The 23,353-nt window shown below is 33.1% G+C and overlaps 1 protein-coding gene across 15 annotated transcripts in view; it reads left to right on the forward strand.

The window, feature by feature from the left end:
- Positions 1-23,353, forward strand: part of LOC106883406 (epidermal growth factor receptor kinase substrate 8) — a 258,007-nt gene that overhangs the window by 152,967 nt on the left and 81,687 nt on the right. For 7 of the 15 annotated variants that reach the window (XM_089359700.1, XM_089359703.1, XM_089359702.1 and 4 more), the window contains 5 exons: positions 846-889; positions 2,523-2,633; positions 5,094-5,169; positions 9,085-9,198; positions 16,327-16,407. In XM_089359700.1, coding sequence (XP_089215826.1) covers positions 846-889; positions 2,523-2,633; positions 5,094-5,169; positions 9,085-9,198; positions 16,327-16,359 — 378 coding nt within the window. In that variant the 3' untranslated portion in view covers positions 16,360-16,407. Of the gene's footprint in view, positions 1-845; positions 890-2,522; positions 2,634-5,093; positions 5,170-9,084; positions 9,199-16,326; positions 19,825-23,353 lie in introns of those variants that run through there. The other 8 variants (XM_089359698.1, XM_089359693.1, XM_089359696.1 and 5 more) reach the window with 2 other exon arrangements.

Consider the following 23,353-nt stretch of genomic DNA (forward strand, 5'->3'; position numbering starts at 1 on the left):
CACACACACACACACACACACACACACCACATATACACATACATTATGATCAACTTTGATGGTCTGAAAGACTCCACCATCTGACCTTCAAGTGCCTTTAGTTGAGTTCACACTGTAACTAACTTTTGAGTCAGGTCATTTATATGAAGGTACCTTAACACCTCCCTCCAACCAGCCTCATAGCTGCTATAAAGTTTGTGGATACTGATCTTCTCTGACTTATTAATTAACAAAATTCCATAATTTCTTAAGTGTAGTCATCATTGGCTATACACTATCTATGATGATGATCATAATGATGAAGTCAACCCATCATATAAAAATTGGCCACATTTAGTTGGAAAACAATGAATACCTAGTTTTTAACAATATTTACTGTGTTCTGAAGGCTAGTAATTTAAAAGAAATGATAACGTGCTTAAAAAGATGTGATGGTCACAGCGGGAATATATTTATAGTCTTTTTGACTTAAAAATGACCTAGGGCTAAACAATACTTTGTTTTTGTCACTGGCCATTTTCTACTGTCAGTACTGACCTGCTTATATTTAAGCCAGGCATTAGTCTTTAACCATTTTTTCTTCACTGATTATAACAGAATAAAATGTATATTTAATGAAATCATTATTTCAGTTTTCAAGCCTCTCAGTTCAAATCAGCATCAATTTTCCTTTATTCCTTGAGGTGGTAGATAAAATGTGTTACTAGATACATACAAACTACTATAATAGGGGAAAAAAAATTACCTTGTACTTAGTCTAAACAAATGGCTATTAGACTGTATTATTTATTGTTCTACTTTTATTTTATTTTATTTATATTTTGTTTTGTTTTATTTCTAACCAGATGGGAGCCAACAGAGTACTAGTTGCACATCATGAACCTTTCATGTAAGTTTTGGCTTTAATCTTTCCAAATTCTAGATTATTTTCAAAATCAGTTACGTCATAGGCAAGCATTTCAATGAAAATATATTCATAAAGAAAGTTCCAAGTGACATTTTGCAAAGTGGAACAAAACTACTTCAGGCCCCAGGATGGGAAGGTACCCGCCTGGAAGTTGAAAAGTTACTTTTTAATTTAGTCTGAAACAATTATTTTCTTGAGATAATCATTTTTCACAGATCAATATGATCTTTTATTTTAACTTAGTAACATTTGTAATAGCAATTACAAATATTGTATCTGAAACAAGAGTATGTTATGTGGGTATTGAGTGTGTATGTGTATATTTGTATGTATGTATGTGTGTATACACATACATATATATATATTTATACACACACACACACACACACACACACACACACACATAAAATAAGGATAAAAATCATGTTAGTGATTAATATCAGATAGTCAGTATGCAATAAAAATTTATAAGAAATTTATATATTAAATTAATAATTAAATATTTCATAATTAAATTTTATATATATATATATACATATATATATATATAGACGATAAGAAAATGGAGGAAAAATGAGAAGTGTGTCTTTGGTGCTAAAAAGCTATTATTTAATTAGTTAAACAAGGTTAAGGTAAGAGTGAGTTTACAGCTGTTTCTGTGCACCATGTTGAGGTAAATATGTATTTACCTCGTTGCAAATGGTAGACGTCATCAGAACGAAGAAGGCAGAGATAGACAAAGAGGAAAATAGAGCAAAAGATAGAGGGAGAAACTGGAGAGAAAAATGTTCAATGATTCGAAAGTCTTACATTTTAGTTAGGTTCAAAGTTCATTAAATCCATTGTGAGGTAGATGAAGAATAGAGGTTTGTTGAATCTAAGGTCTTGTAGTTAGTTATTTGCATGTGGAAGACATCTATCCCTTAGAGGGTTTGAACACTTCTAATTTATACCTTACATAAATTATATATTTATTTATAATAAGAATTGCAGATATTGTATCTGAAACTAGTGTGTGCATATATATATATATATATATATATATATATATATATATATATATATATCATCATCATCATCATCATCATCATCATCATCGTTTAACGTCCGCTTTCCATGCTAGCATGGGTTGGACGACTTGACTAAGGACTGGTGAAACTGGATGGCAACACCAGGCTCCAATCTAAATTTGGCAGAGTTTCTACAGCTGGATGCCCTTCCTAATGCCAACCACTCAGAGAGTGTAGTAGGTGCTTTTACGTGTCACCATACATATATGTGTATGTGTGCACATGTTTATTTATGTGTAAGTGCATATACATGTGTGTATGTATAAAATATAAGTTTACAATATTACAGATATTAAAGCTAGTGTGTGTATGTATATGGGCCCACTGATTGACAGACCCATCAACAGATGGACTGACTGACTGCTGGATTGAATAATGGACCAATGGATGGACAGATGGATGGACTGACAAACTAAGAATATATGTGTACCTCTTTTTTATACTTACATATGCTCATGAATAATCAGAAAACCATCTTTAAATTTGAAATTGGCCTGTTTAATTAATTAATTTATTTATTGTTCACTATTACCCTTATGAAACAGGCAAGAGAAAATGGGACCACCAAGCCAAAGATTTAACAACATACCTGTACCATCTGTACCTGATAATAGTAACGAATTGTTTCTTCAGGGTCTACGAGAAAGAGGTGCCAAGTAAGTACTAACTAGACATTATTCCTTTATTCTTTTTCTAATAGCTTCTGGTACAGGGCATAGCTGTGTAGATGCAAGCATATTTCTCTGGTTAAGTAATTTGCTTCCCAACTACAGGGTTTCACACGGTAGTCCTACTGCATGGCTCTTTTAAGCAGGTGTTGTCTACAATAATCCTGGCTCAACCAAGGCCTTGTGAGTGGATTTAGTTGATGGATATTGAAAGAAACTTGATGTGTGTGTGTGTGTGTGTGTGTGTAAGGTGTTTTTATGTGCTACCTGCACCGGAGCCAGTCCAGCAGCGCTGGCAACGACCATGCTCAAATGTTGTATTTCATGTGCCACAGGCACATGTGCTGGTAAGGCGACGCTGGCAATGATCACACTTGAATGGTGCTTTTTACATGCCACTGGCATGGGAGCCAATCCATTGCCTTGGCAACGATCATACTCAGATGTGCTTTTGATGTTCCACTGGCATGAGTGCCAATCATGCAGTACTGTCATCAGCCACGTCAGTGATTTTGATTTCATTTCACTTTCCTCAATAGGTCTCTTCGCAAGCAAAGTTTATTGTCCAATGAATGAGGGGTACTCATAAGTGGGCTGGTTACACCCACTGGCATAGGCCATGGGCTATGGTCTCACTTGGTTTGTCGGGTTTTTCAAGCACAGCATATTTCCTATTTCCAAAGGTCTCGCTCACTAGTCATTGCCTTGGTAAGGCCCAAAGTTCGAAGGTTGTGCTTCACCACCTCATCCCAGGTTTTCCTGGGTCTACCTCTTCCACAGGTTCCCTCAATGCTACGGTGTGACACTTTTTCACATAGCTGTCCTCATTCATTCGCAACACATGACCATACCAGTGCAGTCGTCTCTCTTACACACCACATCTGATGCTTCTTAAATCCAACTTTTCTCTCAGGATGCTTACACTCTGTCATGTATGTACACTGACATTACACATCCAGCGGAGCATACTGGCTTCATTCCTTGCAAGCTTCCGCATATATATATAAACATTTATAAATTCAAAAAAGGATAAAACTCTTTTACAAGAATTTTATCAAGAAGCCAGTGTGTAAAAAAATTCATAAGGGAAATTTCTATTCCCAAGAATATAATTATTCGTTTATATTTACCGAAAAATAATAACGCCACACAGTGGACTTCTCAAAATAACCACATTTAGTACCTAATGCGAGGAAAAACAACCAACAGAAGATAACCAACTTTCTTTTAAATAAACTTAACTGTGTATCGACCGATTTCGCGATTACTAGAATGAATCTAGATTTCGTTCATCAGCACAGTATTGTCCCAAAAATATATACAAATAAACAGAATTCTCACCTCACCAAAAACGAACACACTACGTATCCGACAGAGTAAAGGGAATGAAGTTTATCTGTATATATCTTCATCAAAGAAGCGGGAATACTTCCGGGTTGTTTTTGGGTACCCATGTGGAGACAGGAATAAAAATTCAACATTGAATATATTCCGTGTATATATTTGATAAATAAATTCAAAAAGGGATAAAACTCTTTTACAAGAATTTTATCAAGAAGCCAGTGTGTAAAAAAATTCATAAGGGAAATTTCTATTCCCAAGAATATAATTATTCGTTTATATTTATATAAAGGGCATTATTACAGAAAAATAACAACGCCACACAGTGGGCTTCTCAAAATAACCACATTTAGTACCTAATGCGAGGAAAAACAACCAACAGAAGATGACCAACTTTCTTTTAAATAAACTTAACTGTGTATGAACCGATTTCGCGATTACTAGAATGAATATAGATTTCGTTTATCAGCACAGTATTGTCCCAAAAATATATACAAATAAACAGAATTCTCACCTCACCAAAAACGAACACACTACGTATCCGACAGATGGTTATTTTGAGAAGTCCACTGTGTGGCGTTATTATTTTTCTGTAATAATGCCCTTTATATAAATATAAACATTTATATATATAAATTTAATATGGATTTATCTAATCTGGTAATAACCACAAAAAAGCTCCTTTAGTGGGACAGGCTACAAACTACACAATGGTTGTCATCCTATGGATACCAACTGGTGAAATAAATACATTCATTTCATACCTCCTGACTTTCTTTATATTTAATGTATGTATGTATGTATGTATGGATGTATGTATGGATGGATGGATGGATGGATGCATGCATGCATGCATTGTAGCAAGAGGAGATTGAAGAAATATTAGTAAAATGAAGGAACATTAGTTTGAAAAGCTTGAGAAGCACTGCTCTTTACAATATGACAAACATTATACATATATCGTTTACTCTACAGTATGACATGCACTGTCAAATCCTTAAAAACTGGAATTCCTTAGAATCATATCTTACCCCCACATGACCACTCAAGTAAGGAAGCCTACTCAGAATCTATTAAAATAAGACATGTTGAATTTTATTCTTGCAGATTTTGTGAGGTAACACATTATCGACAGAAGAAAAATACCAAGGAATTAACTGTTATAAAAGGAGAAATTCTTGAAGTAAGTATAAATTACACTTAGTCACATGTATCTGATTAGCTGTTAATTAGGTTCCATTTAGAATGTCTTCACTTCATTGGACATGTATGATTTTTGTTTTTGTAATGGCCATTTGGTGGAATTGATAATTGCTGGTACCAAGAGGTCATTCTTATTGCTTGCATTTACTGTTGGATTGATGTATTATTGTTATTGGTGTTTAGCTCTTAGTCAATCTTGATTTAGCTGACCTAGCATGCTAGCCATGACCATCATGTCTATTTTCAGACACTGATCATAAAAAAAAAAGATTAATATATCTTCTTTTTTTTTTTTTATATCAAGATGCTAGGTTGTGATTTGAGGGAGATTTAGCTGCTATTAGTTACCTATAAAGTAGTTCACTTGTGTTCACCACAATGCTATTGGCAACTTTCCCTTTTAAGATCGATTTCTTTTCAAAATCTGCAGTTCATGTTCAAATTTCAACATGCTGTCCTTTGTCTTTCTTATCTCTACATAGGCCAGTAAACTTAGTATCGGTAATACACTGGTGTCAGTTTCAATCTATATACTCATTCACTACAAAGCATTTTCCTTACACTGTAGCAAAAACGTTCAGTATGTCACATGAGAGGGCCTCTATAGAGGTGGTTGAGCTTTTTTTTCTGTTGATATGATCTGGAGAATGAGTTGTGTCCCTGTTCCCTGCTCTTCACAAGCTGTGTCTGAACCTAATGAGATCAACACAGTTCCTCATGATGTGTTAATCTCTGTATTGTAAGCAACCCTTCTTTTTATGACAGATTTCTTCTCTGAGCATCATTTATTTTCACTCTTTAGATATTTTCTTCCTTTTAGATGAATTAGCTATCTGCTTTGTCATTAATTGTTAAATTCTTTTAGACTTATCTGCTTTTTGAATGAAAGATAAGGGCAGCATTTTGGAAAATTATTTATTAAAGTTTAGTACTTATTTTGGCACTTATTGGTAAAGATCCCCTTCGGTCATGAATGACCATGGGATTGTACTTAGAAAGTTCCCCTCCGAGGCACAAGTCTGGGCAAAGTTGTTTTATGGAAGACAAGCTGTCACCCATGTATATCAGCCTGTCCCCTCCATGCTACTGATGTTATCCAAGGGAAAGGCAAAGGCCTATACAGTGACATCACAACTCATTTCTACAGCTGAGTTACTGGAGCAACATGAAATAAAGTGTCTTGCCCAAGAACACAACACACAACCCAGTCCAAGAATTAAACTTACTACTTCACGATTGTGAGCCCGACGCTCTAACCACTGAGCCATGCACCTACAATATGGTATTTATTAGATTGGTATTTATTTTACTAATTTATTAATAGACAAAGTAGACTAAAGTTCACCATGGAATGAAAAGAAAGTAGACAAAAACACTCTAAGAGCCTCTATTGTTTGTATTGGCTCACTGCCACTTGAATTAATGAGAGAGGCTATATGTGGATGTTTGATCTGCTAAAATCAGCAGTCTGCTAAAATCAGCAGTTAAATTTTCCACATATCACACTTTAATATCTTGAAAAGGGAGCAACTCATTGGATAGTGCAGTCCTCATTACCCAATTCCTGAAAATAACAGTATGATAATAACTTGAATATATTCAATCAAAGGGTTTTCTTAATCGGTTTTCTTAGAGCTAAACAACAATGTACTGCCACTGAGAAAAGAATTTCAGGAAATAATATATAATTGAAAAATATAAGTTTGGAGCTAAAGTGCATCAACAACAAATAATTATATTCAAGCTTTCATTTAGTGGGAGTAATTTTGTCAAATATCTTAGTTTGTTGTACAATATTTCATTATAATGCTTTGTATATGTGTGCATGTATATCATCATCATTATTTAACATACATTTTTCATGCTGGCATGGGCTGGATGGTTTAGCAGGATCTGTTTGGCTTCAGGACTGCTTAGAGGTTATTTACGTATGTATATGTATACACCCCCCCCCCCACACACACACATAACCATGACCATGTGGTTAAGATGCTTGCTGCCTAGCCATATGGTTTCAGGTTTTCCCTGTGCTGCATTGGGGCAAGTGGCTAGTGAAAGGTCTCATGAGTGAGTTTGGCAGACAAACTGAAAAGAAGTCCTTTATGTGTGAGTGTGTGTGTGTGTGTGTGTGTGTGTGTATATATATATATATATATATATATATATATATATACATACATACATACATACATACATATATACGGCAGTATCAACACCAAGTAGTGCTTAGGCATAAGCAAACTTTAGATTAGTTAAAATATGTTTGTGACATACGATGTTTGTGACAAACAGCATCCTGCAAACACTGCAAAACATCATGGTAGTACTCCTTGTCTACTGCCTGTCTAGGTGGAACATACTCTTGATAAACAATCCCCTCGTAGTCAAAGAAAACAGTCGACAGTGTCTTCACATTGCTTCAACTCATTCCTGCTTTCTTTGGTCTTGGGGAGGTTGGGTTTTCCACTGTGAAGACTGAGCCTTTGTTTTGGTGCCATAGCCATAGACCTATGATTCATTACCGGTTATAACCGTTTCCAAAAATTTTTCATCGTTTTCAACATAATCAAGGAGATCTTGTGCAACTGAAGCCCAAGTGTCTTTTTGGTCAGCTGAAAGCAGTTTTGGCGCAAACTTGGTAGGCATGCATCTCATATCCAAATCTTCAGTGATAATGGACTGAACTGAACCGTAACTAATCTGCATGATAGCTCATGGATGGTGATTTGATGATTTCCCCTCATAGCTACACGCACATCTGCAATGTTTTTTTCTCAGTTCTGCTGTTTGTGGGTCTCCCAGAATGTTTGTCACTAGCAACATTTTTTCAGCCATCTTGGAAATGTCTTAACTACTCGCACACTTGTGTGCAGCTCATACATTCCTCTCCATACACTTTCTGCAACTTTGTGTAGTCCTCTGAGAAGGTATCACCAACTTTTGGCAAAATTTGATGCAGATTCTCTGCTTAACTTTCTCTGTCATGGTCAATGCGACAATCACACACTACACACGTTCCTTCCAAGCACTGCTGTAAACAGCAGAAGTGAGCCAGAATGTTAAAACTTAGTGTGCATGCACAGCAGAGTTCAAGGTCAAACTGTGTTAAGTGGCTTCACTCTGCATGCTTTAGCTTTAGCAGTCCGGATACTTATTGATCAGACCACATATTTCAACTTCTAAGGGATTCCCAAAGCGGGCACCACTGGACAGATGTTTTTAAACATTTCATCATGGGAGAGAACATTTGCTCCACAGTAACTGCAGTGAATTCTTCTTTAGAAGTTGAAATATATCAAAATCATGTTTTCACTACCCAAAAGTTTGCATATATATATATATATATATATATATATATATATATATTTATTTAGGAGCTAACCTATTTGAGTCTGACAAGTTACCTATACTGCTAAGCACTTTATAGGTCACTGTATGAGATTGGCCATAAGTTTTAACTTCCTAAATTGTATTACTGCTCTAATTCTTTAGAGTGTGCTTTTTTCTAGGTATATGAACTACTGATGATATATATATATATATATATATATATATATATGGGGTGGGGTGTGTTTGTGTCTACATTTGTCATGGCATATGATCGTTATAAATGATCATTGATATCATATAAGCAATGTATGTTTCCAGTCTTTCATAAAAAAAGACATGTCTGGCCATGGGGAAATACTACTTTACTTGGAAACATGGGGTTTAGCAACAGGAAGGCCTATGGCTGTATCTGCCTCAACAAAGTTCATCTGGTTCATGCAAGCATGGAAAAGTGGTGATAAAAACAATGATTACACACACACACACACAAAAACACACACAAAAGCAAGAGACATATTACAAGTAACAATATTTGTTTATTTTTTTCTTTTAAACTTCAAAATAGATTTTGGATGATTCTAGAAACTGGTGGAAACTTAAGAACTGCAGAGGACAAGTTGGACATGCTCCATATACCATTTTAAGTCAACATGTGTCGCTGACCCCTATTGACAATGGAGTGAGTGCCTTCCGTTACTAAATTCTTGCAGACCTGCCTGCTGTACCATTTCCAATGTTGTTGTTAAATTTATTAAAATTACTTGTCTTATTATGATTTTTTTAATTATATATTTAAGAAAAGTTCCACATACATATATGTGTGTGTGTGTATATATGTGTATGTGTGTATGTATATATATATATATATATATATATATATATATATATATATATACATATACACACACACACACACACACACATAAGTATATATATATATTTACATATTTACATACATATATATTTACATGTTTACATACATATATATATATATATATATATATATATATATATATATATATTTACATATTTACATATATATTTACATGTATATATATATATATATATATATATATATATATATATATATATATATATATATATACATATATTTATTATATATCTAATTTTTATATTTTTAATTCTTCGGTTTTATTATTTTCTTTATTTTTCAATCCTTACAGAGGATAGGACTGGCAGAATCAATAGAGCATTGAACAAGAGATAGTTTATTAGTTCATTCTCTTTTAATATTCTTAACTAAACTTCTGTGAGGATTACTAAAATATATACCAGTCCTATATATATATATATATATATATATATATATATATATATATATATGTATGTATATATATATTCATATGAGTCATATAATTAGCTCTACTCAACATGTCCTAAGATGTTTTTATCATATACCAATATTGAAAATTATTCAACATATCTTAACCCATTTTGTTACCAACCCACATGAAATCTCCCCTTGTTCTACAATATGAAATTCCTATTTTGAAGTGATCTAAATTAAAACCACTCATCAAAATTTCATGCTAATTTATGTTCCAATCACCAGTTTAATAAGGACTCAATTATGTTCCAAATACCAGCTTAATTGTGGCAAAATTAATTTATTAAATATTTTATTATTATCAAAATTAATTGAAATAAATCTGCATTTTAACAGAAATATGTTAGCAAAAAAGGTTGAAGATGATGGAATGTCTGGAACAGAAAAGATTTGAACTGAATTTTATTTTTCATTTTTGCTGCCCTAACTTCTGCACTCGCATTTATTCTGCTTTGTGCTGGATCCATTAATTTTTTTTTTTCTTCTTATATTGATGCAATTGAGATGTTCCTCCAATGGTTGCGTCCTTCTGTCTGACATTGGAGGCCTATCGCTGATGACCAAGTCTGGAAGGATCCACTTCCTGTCGAAGGAAGAGACAGGTGATGGGGGTGAGATTTGAGCTCAGAATGCAGAGAGCTGGAAGAGATACCGCAAGGCATTTTATATGACGCTCTAACAGGATTCTGCCAATCCACTGTCCTCGACTGGTGATATGATTTATCAACCCTGAAAGGAATAGAAAGTTAAAGTTGATCCTGGTGGGGTTGGACTCAGAGCACAGAGAACCAGTAAAAATACTGCATAACATTTTATCCTCTGTTCTAAATGATTTTTAATTAATTTTTTGCTACCTTAATTCTTGAGTTGAATTTTTCATAATATTTAATTCAGTGATCTATATTGTAAGTTTAAATTTAGTTTAAAATTACTTGGCCTTTTACCCTTCTATATTTATTAATTTTATTGGTTTCAGCCAGAGGCTGTGTGTCCATAGTGGGGTACCACCTTTCAAAAAACATGAACAGCCCTAATAATTTTTGAGCCTTATTGGTGTCTCATCAGAGATTTTCTTCATCACTATCTTAGTTTGAACATGGTTTAGGACTACTTTACCTTTCACCTTTCTAGAATTTGATAAAATTAATACCAGTCATATTTTTTTAATTGATCCAATCAGCTGAATCCCTGCCCTAAAGTGCAAGGTCTAAAGATTATGTATGAATTTGTTATTTCCATTTTTTTATGTTTAATTTTGTTCCTTTTTTTTTGTCAGCTTTAGCTAAAGAAAATACAAAATTAAAAAAAAAACAAATTATTTTCACTTGTATATTTTTATGTTTATTATTTTTATACATTGGATATAGTATATTTCTTCTTTTATATATATATATATATATATATATATATATATATATATATATATATATATATATACACACACACACACAGAATTATAAATATATATATATAGTTTTATATAGCTCTGTGACTGTATATTTATGAATAATCTTATATACCCCAGTGGCTGAGTGGTTTAGAAATTCACTTTGCAATCATGACACCCTAAGTTCAATCTCATTATGTGGTATCTTGAGCAAGTGTTTTTTGCTATAGCCTTGGTTCAACCAAAGTCTTGTGAGTGAAAGTCCCTGGAAGCATGTCAAGTGGAGTATACCAGTAATTCAATGGGCCAGTCTTTTGGTGCTGTGTTATGCTGATTCTGGCTTACAATTGCATAAATGGGTGCAAATGTGTATGGAATATTCAGCCACATATAACTGAGAGAGTAGACAGATTCATTGATCAAAGAACATACTCATCATATGTTGAATCTAATGGAAGATATATATTCATATCCCAGAGATTAATTATAATCAACAATGTTTTGCATAAACATTTATCAATTAATATGTATTTTGGTGGTTGTGATTTTTATTCCTATGTATATATATATATATATATATCAATATATATAAGTTTAATGATCAGTTTGTGTGTATGTGATGCTTTGTATATATGTGTACTTCTATGCATATTTATACATTAATGCATGTGTTTGCATCTTTATTGGTACATGTGTATATAAATGTGTGTGTGTATATAAAAGATTGTTTAGGCTTCGTATGACAGAGGTCTTAATCTGTGTATATAATGTTTACATGTTTATTTGTACTTGTATATGTGTTGTATGCAGATGTATGTATGTGTATGTACATATATATACACACATATACACGCACACATGAAATGTATAAGATTGTTGAGGTTTGTTAAGAGGTATGTTGAATTGTGCATAATCAAATACACTTCTATCAACTCACTCGCACACACTTTTATGTTGCACATTTTAGTTTATAGTGATAATATCTGTTTATTTGAAGTTTTAGTTACTGATTGAGCAATTATCTAATTTCTTATGCTTCCTCCTTTCCCTCATCATCATCATCATCATCACTGCTGCCACCACAACCACCTCCTGCTGTAGCAACAGCAGTAACCCTTTATATGTGGTTGAGGAGTCTTTTGTCGGCATTAGGTTAGTAATACTGATCCAGAATTTAATGAGACTATATCAAATGTTGCCCATTGTCTGTTTGGGTACCTTAAAAGTGATCAGTACCATTTTGATTAATTGGAACCTGTTTACTGCTGATGAAGTTTGAAGTTCTTCAACAATTTGTTACATTTTCATTTAAATGCCTGATATAACTCTGGTGTATGATTTGAAGAATTTTATTGATTAGTCAGAGGAAGAAAGGTAGGACTATTGAGCTTATGAAGAATCAATAAAACTAATGCAGAGCAAGAGTGGCAGGAATTTCCTTTAGGTTTGAGACCTGGTCTGTGTGTCTGTAATGCAATGGACTATGCTATAAGTACCCAAGTGGTGCTGTTGAACTGGGTGACAAATTCAATTTTACCATGTGACAACAAAATTCAATACAGTTTTCCTTTAATAATTTGCCCACTCACAAGGCATTAGTTAGTCTGAGATTTCTGGAAAAATCTCTTGGTCAAGAATCAGACACAGAGCTATGTGGTTGCAAAGTGAATTTGACTACAATCATGCTTATTAACATTTAGCTATTTTCAAGCTCATAGACTAATAATCTTTCAAGATTGAATATGTGAATATCAGATGTGTTGTTCATAATATAACTTTTGTGATTAATTATGACTGTCTTTAGCGAAGAATGAAATATTATTTTATTATTACACCATCACAATATTTTAATATCGAACTGATGGAAAATAGTGTAGATATAAAGATTAATTTAAAAAGCAAACTAATATATCTATCTATCTATCTATCTATCTATCTATCTATCTATCTATCTATCTATCTATCTATCTATCTATCTATATATATATATATATATATATATATATATATATATATATATATATATATGTATATATATGTAGAACCATCGCTTCAAGAACCATCACTAACCTCTTTAATATGTCAAGCAATCGAAATATATGGTTTAAAACTAAAGGGAAAAATCTGGAGTAATGAGAAGATGCCCTTCATAAAGTTATGAATAATAACAAAAAAATGGTTTGACTGAATGATTGAATAGTTAATCAAGTGATTGGTTAATTGGTTAGTTAGTGAAATATACAAGCGGTGCATGTATATCTTATTGGCAAAAATAACCCTCCTTTACAACTGTTACAATGCAAGATTTCACATTAAAAATCTTGCAATAAACAAAGATGAAATCAAAACCTAAATAATATTTTGTAAAACTGTTATTTTACTAATACCATAATTAATTAGCAAAGTGAAGTTTCTTCATAAACCACAAGAAGTTCATTATGCTAGTGTGTAAATACCAGCACACTGAGGCACAGGTGTAGTAGCTGTGTGGTTTGAGAAGTTTGCTTCCTAACCATATGGTCTTGGCTTCAGTTCCATTGTGCAGGCACTTTGGACAAATATCTTCTACTATTGCCCCAAGCTGATCAAAGCTTTGTGAATGGATTTTGTAGAAGGAAACTGAAAGACGCTCGTTATATACATATGTGTGTGTGTGTGTGTGTGTGTGTGTGTGCATGCGCACGTGTGTGTCTTTTCTTGTTTTGACATTACATTATAGTTGTAAATTAATCTCACTTTCATACAAGCATTGCCAACATTTCCAATATTTTACAAAAATATATCAGGCCACATGGAAATATTACTTTGCTGGAAAACAGGTGAAGGTTGGCAACAAGAAGGGCATCTGGCCATGAAAAAATTTGCCCCATGCAAGCATAGAAAAATGAATGCTAAATTTTCGATGATTATATAGTGAAAGTGAGACAAAGAGATGTGAACGAGAAAAGTGGGTGGAGCACAGATTCTAAAAGATATTCAAACCAGAAGATGTAGAAAATCATAAGAAGTGGCAGTTTCGGAACTAACGAGGGTTGAATTTCACAGAAGAACTAACACATTATTGAGAAGAGCAGTGATATAATGCATCATTGTCACCTTTAGTACAGAGCATGTGTCCTGTTCTACTTGATAGGAAGTTTGTGAGTATCATGTCCAATCTTTGTGGTGTTGCACCCAGGCACAGTGAAATGCTTAAAGTGGATATAGACTTGAATCCATTGAATTCAGTGCTCAGTACTTTATACACTTGGTCATATGTATGTGTGTGTGTATTTACATACAAATGTATGTATATGGCAAGTAAATAGTAGCACAAATATATATGGGTTTATGTAATGATAATAGCTATGTATAATATACTTTGTAAAATGTATGTATACTTCTACATAGATCTATGTTGTGTACATATATATATATATGTATGTATGTATGTATGTATGTATGTATGTATTTGTATGTATATATGTATACATGGCACACACACACTTGTATATTCAATCCCACTGTTCTGCACCTTGGGCAAGTGTCTTTTACTATAGCTGCAGGTCAACCAATGCCTTGTGAGTAGATTGGTGGATGAATAGTGTAAGAAGATCATTATGTATGTTTTTGTGTGTGTGCATGTGAGTTTGTTTGTATCTGCTATAACTTGTTTGAAAATTATAGTGAACAGTGGTGTTGTCAGTTTGTCTAGTCAGTTTATATCTTTGAAGCCATGTGAAATAAGGAATTCCTTACATGAAACAGAGGTAATGGCTAGAGTCAGGAAGAGCATCCAGCTGTAATCTCCACCCCAAAATACCTTCAATAACAATTCACTCAACCTCTGCAATCATGAAAAAAAAATCGGATGTAAAATGAATGGTTGAATGTGTACATGGTGGGAAGGTCATTAGATTGTAGCATCTGCTCTAGGGTAAACTTTTCTTGGAAAGCCTCCTTACATATTGATGTTAACCTTTAGCACATTGTGTTTGCTGTAGAATTGTTTCTCCTGCCACTGTCCTGTTACTACAGGGGAAAAAACATAATGCATCTACAGTGTGCTAAAGGTTAAGATGCAGGGACAACCTTAAATCTGACTTAAGTAAAAGTTCAGAAATAATTGTAATCGGTAGAGCATCTTGGAGAAAAATATTCCTGAATGCATCCCTGTATTTTGTATGAAACACAAAATTTAAATGAGCCATAACTAAAGGAAATCCCCTAGATATCAATAATCTCTTCAAATATTCCTCTTGTAAGGATAAATAGTTGTAACTGTTCCTCTGGGTCTTTCCTTGTAAATTGAACATATATGTATATATATATGCATTGTGTATTTTTTTTGTTTAGGTATAATGTTACACAAGTGACTCAAGCTCTGAAAGTTTTGTGCTTTGCAGTTAAGAAGTTTGTTAAGTGTGAAGTACTAAACTCTTAGAGCTTGTGTCACTTATGTAGTTTACTGCTAAATAAAAAGATATATTTACTCATGATTACAGAGTTTCATTTTTTATTTTTCTGCCACTGAAGAGATGTATGTGTGTATTGTGTATATAAATGGTTGTATTTCTATGTCAAGTTATATATAAAACAAAACTTAACTTTAAACTGAAGGATTATTCAATACTTTGAGTACATGTTTTATTAAACTTTTATAGGGAAAAAGCTGACGGTGATTTCAAAGTTTCAGCTTGCTTGCCTCCACCACACTTGTTAAAGACAAGCAAGCTGAAATTATGAAGTCACTTTCTACATTTTCCTTGAACAAGTTTAATATTTATATGTGTGTGTGTGTGAGATACTACAGCAGGTCTGTGTTGTGTGAAAATGGTAACTTAAACAATCATCAAAATATAAAATGATAAACTAAGTAATTACACAGGAAGAAGTACTGGAGTCATTATGGTTGACCAAAATCCCTTGATACTCTCACATGGCCACAGCTGGATGACTGAAAACTTTAAAGAATAAAAAAAAAGCAAAAACATACACAAACAGAGTTTGTTTATAGCTTTAAGAAATAATTCATGCTGTTTTTTTACATCTTGTTTTGCTACTATTTTTCTTTATTTCCCTTGATCTTGCAGTATGCATCAAATGAACAACTCAGTTCATTTTGACTTCCCTGACAACTTTGGGGGGTACTGAATTCTACAGAGATCCTGCAGGTTTGACCTTCTGCATTTGTATGCTGTTTTGCTGTTGCTGTCGCTTCTACTGTTGTTGTTGTTGTTGTTGATTGCTCTTATTTAGCATGTACAATTTATGGGTTGTCAGTCAGTGTTGGATGTGTGATATGAAGGTGGGGGGGGGGCAAAAGAATGATGGTTTTTTTATTTTGTGTGTCCTTGCATGTATTTGTATATGTGTTTAAAAATACACGTGTGTATATTGTATTTAAAATGTGTATATGCATATATTGTATTTAAAAATATACAATATGTGCATATATTGTATTTAAAAATATGCAACATGTATAAGTGTTGTATGTAAAAATATACAGCATGTGTATATGCTCTATTTAAAAATATATATTTGTATATATTTTACCTAAACATATCAACATATTTGTATGTTTTACAAATACAATGTGTTTATATCAATTTAAACTTGCACAGATTTAATGACAAATTAACCATTAATTACTAAGAGTTAGGTGATAGTAATTAGTAATTTATAATATTCTTTCTGATAAACTACATTTATTTTTTTTCTCTCCTAATAAAAATAAAATTAAGAAAACAAATAGTTTAACAATTTAGCCTTTAAACCTACCATATCCGGCCCAAATATTCTGCCTGTTTTATATCGAAGCTAGCTAAATCCAGCCTCTCACTCCTACCCTACAATGTTAATCTAAAAATAAACAGTCACATCCTCAAAATTTCAAAGCTACAGGATTATTCATTATTAATTTTTTAAAAATGCAAATAAATAAACATCACTTTTGGCAAAGTAAACTAAATGTCAAATGTCAGTCATTTTAGAAAAAACTGTGAAAGTACACATTTGTCACAAATACTGTACACCCGTGTACTATTTTGTGATATTTTTATATACTTTAAAACAAATAAAGCAGTTGGTGGTGTAAAACTAAGTTTGTTGTACTTAGATGGTGTACAGGTTTTGTATGTTTGTTATATACTTACTTTGCTTCATTTTTGTTTGTTTTTCCATGCAAGCATTTGTTAGATCCATATATTATGGAGGCATTGTTTTACAGCTGGATGTTCTTCCTGTCATTAACCCTACTAGATTATCAAATGAAGAATCTTTTATTTCACATGCCTTTGAGGGAACAAAGTGAGTGGATTTTTTGAACAGAAGTGAAAGCAACAGCACTACTCATAGCAAGTGCCTTTAGTAGAATACAAACAAACACACATACACACATTTATATATAAAATGTTACCTTCTATGAAACTCACAAGACTTTGGTCTGTAGAAGACACTTGCCCAAAGTGGCATGCGATGGGATTGAACCTGAAGCCACATAGTTGAGAAGTGAACTTGATCACACTGCCATTTATGAGAATAATAGAGGTGGAGGTGTGAAGAGGTACAATGTTTGTAAAGTTAAGACACTAAGCTGTTGGTTTCAAGATCAAGTAATATGTCAGATATTGTGTTTTGACCGGAACAAGACAGTTTACTTCGCTCAGCTGGCTTCACCCCTTTCCCCATCTAAGGATATGTTCAGCATGAAAAAAAGACATTTCTGCTTGTGCTTCATGAATTAACACCTGGAAGGGTATATAGCTGTTAAAACAATTGTACTCATTCTCACAAAAACGTGAAAAATACACTCAAGAAAGCATGAATACATAAATTCAAAACAAACAATGTGTGTGTGTGTGTATACACACACACACACACACACACGCACACATATATATATGCACACACAAGCACTTATCTCTTTATTTTTAGCCTTGAATGTTTAATTTGTGTGTGTGTATAGTATATATATATATATATATATATATATATATATATATATATATATATATATATTATTTGTACAACAAGCTGGACTGCATGTTTCTTTCACTTATGTTGTTTTACAGTTTATATTATGACTGAGTAAGTCAGTGTTGCGTCATGCTAAATGTCTCTTGTGCTACTCTTTCTATATTTATTATGTATCTATGCATCTGTCTGTCTATAATACACACACACACAAACACACACACACACACACACACACACACACATATTCCAGTGGGCAACAAGTTCAAATGAAGCTGTTTCTGACCACTTAGAATAAAGAATTCAAAGATAATTCTGACAATGAATAATATATTTAATCCATAATGATTTGTCTGGCAAAATACATATTGTCAGACTAATGATCATGGATTATATGTGTGTGTGTGTATGTGTATATATATATATATATATATGTATGTACGTATATATTTGACATAAAGTGGAAACTGTGAATCACTTTGACTTTGAAGCTAAGGTTTTGATTTCAGCCCAAGAATTAGAGTACAATATAATAAAAGTATATAAAAATAAGGACAGAGGCATTGTCACAATAGGGAGGGTATGTTATGATGCTTCAGTTTGTGTAGCTGTAAAATGATGCATTATTGGATAACATTTAAGGAAGTATTCACCTCCAAATACGTTTATTATTTACCTATTTATTGATTAAAAAGTTTGATTCTCCCTCACAGTGTTCCAGGTTTGATCCCATTTGTATGTCAATTTGGGTAAGTGACATCTACTATAACCTTGGCTTGACCAAAGCTTCATTTAGTCAAATTCATTAAGATGGAGTTTGTGCAGAAGCCTTGTACTTCACTGGCATAGTTTTGTCATACACAGTTTCATGCTGGCTCTGCCTAAGAATTATCTTAATGGTACTATTAAGAAGTGTCTTTGCCAAGGTCTCAAAGTTGTATTGGTGATGGGATTCAAACAGACATTTGGCCCTTTTTGTCCTACATTTGTGCCCACTTGTTATTTTCAACAAACATAAAGCATAAGAAATAATAAAAGCATAACAAAAGATTGTAATACGTATATTTAAAAATAAAGTATAAAAAAAAACAATATGTTGCATAATAAAAATAAATAGTGAAAAACAAAGCATAAAAAGGAAACAGCTCAAATAAATATTTTCATGTTTTGACTAAAATGTAGAAGTTAATATCATTTTCATGCTGGATCAATTAAAGCTAAGTAATCAATTCTGGTCTGATATTTTCTCAAAATTAAACTTATTGAGTGTTCAGTTAAACAGCATACATTGTTTGGCTTCAGTTTGTTTATTTTTATTTGTTTTGATATTTTCTGCTCCATTTAATTTTAAAATAAATTTTATTGTAAATTTCTCTAATTTGCTAAGCTTTTATGATTGTTTTAATAATTCTAGAAATAAATCTAGTTTGACATTATATATGTGTGTGTATATGCGTGTGAGTTTAATGCTTATAACTTCAGACTGGAGTGAAATGTAATGAAGTGAAAATGTATTCTGTAGAGTTAAATAATGTTGCATTATAAAGTTAAGTCTGAGAATCAGAAAAGAAAAACAAGCAAATATTAATTCAAACAAACTCAGGTGTTTTAGTTAATTGTTATAAAAAAACAAGAAAATTCCAGCAAAGCTGCATGATAGTGGTGTCAGATGTGGCATGCAAACCGTCATGTAACTTGTTTGACATTCTTCTCTTCCGTTATATTTTGACATGCACATTGCATTTTTATACTTTTCTTCCATTTTACGAATTCAGTGTGCGCATGCGCATTGCATGTTCATTCTTCTTTTTCCAGTTCCTACTCAAAACTGTTTACAGATCACAACCATTGCTTCACTTTCCAATGGTTGTGAAACAAAAAAAATCTTCACACACATGCATATATGTATATAATATGATTCCAAGCTAGTATCCAGAAATTCGGACACAGTAGCCTTCAGCTCACTTTTGCCATAGTTGAAGTGAAAGAAAGTACAGAACTAATTAGAAACACTAACCATATATATATCTATATCTATATATATATATATATATATATATATATATATACTTACACACAGGCATGCATGTATGTGCACGTGCACACACACACACACACACACACACACACACATACACACTAAAAAAAAAGTAAATATTGATCGTGACTTTGGAGTTTCTGTTCAGCAGCCGCAATGAATGGTATATAGTTTGGCTCATTCTGGTTTTATATAGTATTTGATAGAGTGATCCTTTGGTAGGTGTAGAAATGTGAATGAGAATTAGCAGTGATGTGGGTAGACAAGGAAAGTGGTTGTAAAAAAGTAAGAATGAGGAATGGAGAAGGATAGGCAGGGAGAACAGATGGGAAAGTGGCTGATGATTTTAGTTGGAGGGATGAGGTATGGTAGACAGAAGAGGATTGGGTAGTATGGCAGCGGGAAGAGATTAATGACAAGGTTGGGAAAAAGAGAGGAATAGAGTTGAAAAAGTGATAGGATAGGTTGTGTAAGGGGTATCTAGGGCTAACTAACATCATGAGAGGTGAATATGGACTGAAGGTATGAGGGAATGGGGACAGGAGGGAGCTACAGATTGAGGTAGTGAGTAATACTCAGTGAGTCTTTGAAGGAAAGAGAGATGTTAGGGGCAGGAGGTGGGGAAGAGTTTGAGTCTGAAAAATACTATTAGTTGTAGGATGAAGAAAAGCATCAGTGCGTGATGAAAGCATCAAAGATGGTGTGCAGGGGAACAGTGAGTGCAGCAATTAAATGGAAGGTTTGAAGGCAGAGATGTAAGGACAGGTAACTTTGGATAGTGTGTGCTGAAAATGATGAGGAGTTAGGAGTCCTGGAAGGCACATGTAAGGTGATAGGCAGTAAGTTAGGCTTGGTGGAGAGTAGTATACACACATATCTACACAAATATACATGCATTGACATATATACACACGTTTCAACTCCTTACTCACTGCCAATTATGTTAGGGTGCATTTTTCTATAGCTGGATGGGTCTTCTGTAGCACAGCATATCACCAGTCTGTGCAGCCTTTTATCATCACCTCTAGAGATGCAGCATCTTCAGGTCAGCCTGTTATCCCATGGCCCCTTGGTCTTCCTCCTCTACTAGTTCTACTGACTTGCAGTGCTTGGCTCTTTTGTATGCATCATTCATCTCCCTTATTCATCAAACAGAAATGTATATAAACACTCATCAGTGTATGCAACTGAAACCGTATTCAATTGATGTAGCCATCTATGTATCATACATACACAGTTGAAAGGCATATATACTTAACGTATATACAGTTCATTTAAACCTGTCGGTGACACAGTCCCATGTCACTGATACATTTAAATGAATGCTTTTTCTCTTCTACTCCTTCACCTTTTCTTAATTCCTAAACTCTTTCTTATTCTTCAACTTGTCTTTCTCTCCTCATCTTTTCCCTTCATCTCACTCTTGACTTTGCCTGCTTCTTGTCATCTCATTACATTTTTTTCCCCTTCCTCCTCACACTTTCTGTTACCACTTCTTGTTCACATATGAAGCTCATGTGGTCCTGAATTTCTGATCAGATGTAGCCATTTTTCTTTTAAGATGTAAAATTCTGCTGTCAGCCTTTAATTTCTCTCCTTTCAACTTTGTCCCCGAGGAAGGACTGTATCCAAGACATTGGATTTTTCACACCTTGCAACAAGTTCACCGTACCCTTTTTATCAATTTTATTACATAATATAGGTCTTGCTGACACAGAACAACACCATCCTCATTGGAGTCTGAATATATATATTTTTTTCATTGTGTGTGTGAGTGTATGCCTATATATATTTTTAAATGTGTGTATATGTCTATATATATAAACATGTATCTGTCTATATGTATGTATATTTATGTCTATGTCTTTATATATATATAGTAGCTGTGTGTTTCTATACACTTGTACACACTTTTTTGTTTTGTTTTGTTTTGTTTTGTTTACTTTTGTAAAATATAAAAGCAACTTAATAATCATAAATTAAATGAAAATAAAAATAAAATTACTTAAAACAAAATCAGATTAAAAACTATAACAAAGAATCTACATAGATGTATTTATTGCCATGATACTATATATGTAATGGCTATAAGCATCATTCAAGTTAAATTCTTAATGTTTTTCTTCTTTCCAAATATTAACATTTTTTTTTATTTCTTTTCTAAAGATTATCAAAAAATATGTTCTTTTAAATCATATTTTATATTCATATTTGAAAAATAAAATAGACCTTTAAACTTGATGAAATATTATTGTTAACACTTTTTGAAAAAAATAAAACAATGTATATATGAATATTTAATGTAGTTATGTCCCTTTATATTTTGGGTTTAAAAGAAATCCTACTGGGGTTGGTTTTGTCTTATACTCTGGTTGCAGTGGAAGGTGATTTTAAAACAAGGACCTGTCAAGAGCAGGATGGTTTGATTTTGTAAAGCAGACCTGTCCCCGACAGCAGAAGTGTTAAGGTTGCATTCCTTGATGAAGAGGACTGGCCTGCAAAGTCCTGTGCCAGGGTCACATGAAAAGCACTTGTGCTGGTGCCATGTAAAAGTGCTTGTGCTATGTCAAAAGTGCTTGTGTTGGTACTGCATTAAAAGCACTGAGCACACACTGTAAAGTGTTTGGCATTAGAAAGGGTATCCAGCTATACAAACGAAGCCCAATTAGACTGGAACCTGGTGCAGCTCTCCAGCTTGCCAACTCTGGTCAAACAATCCAAACCATGCCAGCATGGAAAATAGATGTTAAAGGATGATGACGATGCCCTTTTTAGACACTAAATGATCAGACTTCATTCCAGTGTGAAGTTTAATGGTGCCACCTAATTGTAAACATTTCAGTCAAATTAATCAAAGTCAATGGTTAACATCAACATTAAACTTGCTAATACAGATATTTCCATAACATTTTATGTTAAACAATAATCAGAAGCCAAAAAAAAGAAAAAAACCCATAAAAAGCAATGTTCAATTGAATTGTATAGATGGTATTTTTAGTTAGTTCTAGGTCTGTTCTGATTGAACAGGCTTATGATTAAAGGCCATTCTACTTTTTCTTTTATATATATATATATATATATATATATGTATATGTATGTATATGTAT

This window comes from Octopus bimaculoides, chromosome 11 (genome assembly GCF_046866305.1).
Source record: "Octopus bimaculoides isolate indiv1 chromosome 11, ASM4686630v1, whole genome shotgun sequence".
Classification (NCBI taxonomy): domain Eukaryota; kingdom Metazoa; phylum Mollusca; class Cephalopoda; order Octopoda; family Octopodidae; genus Octopus; species Octopus bimaculoides.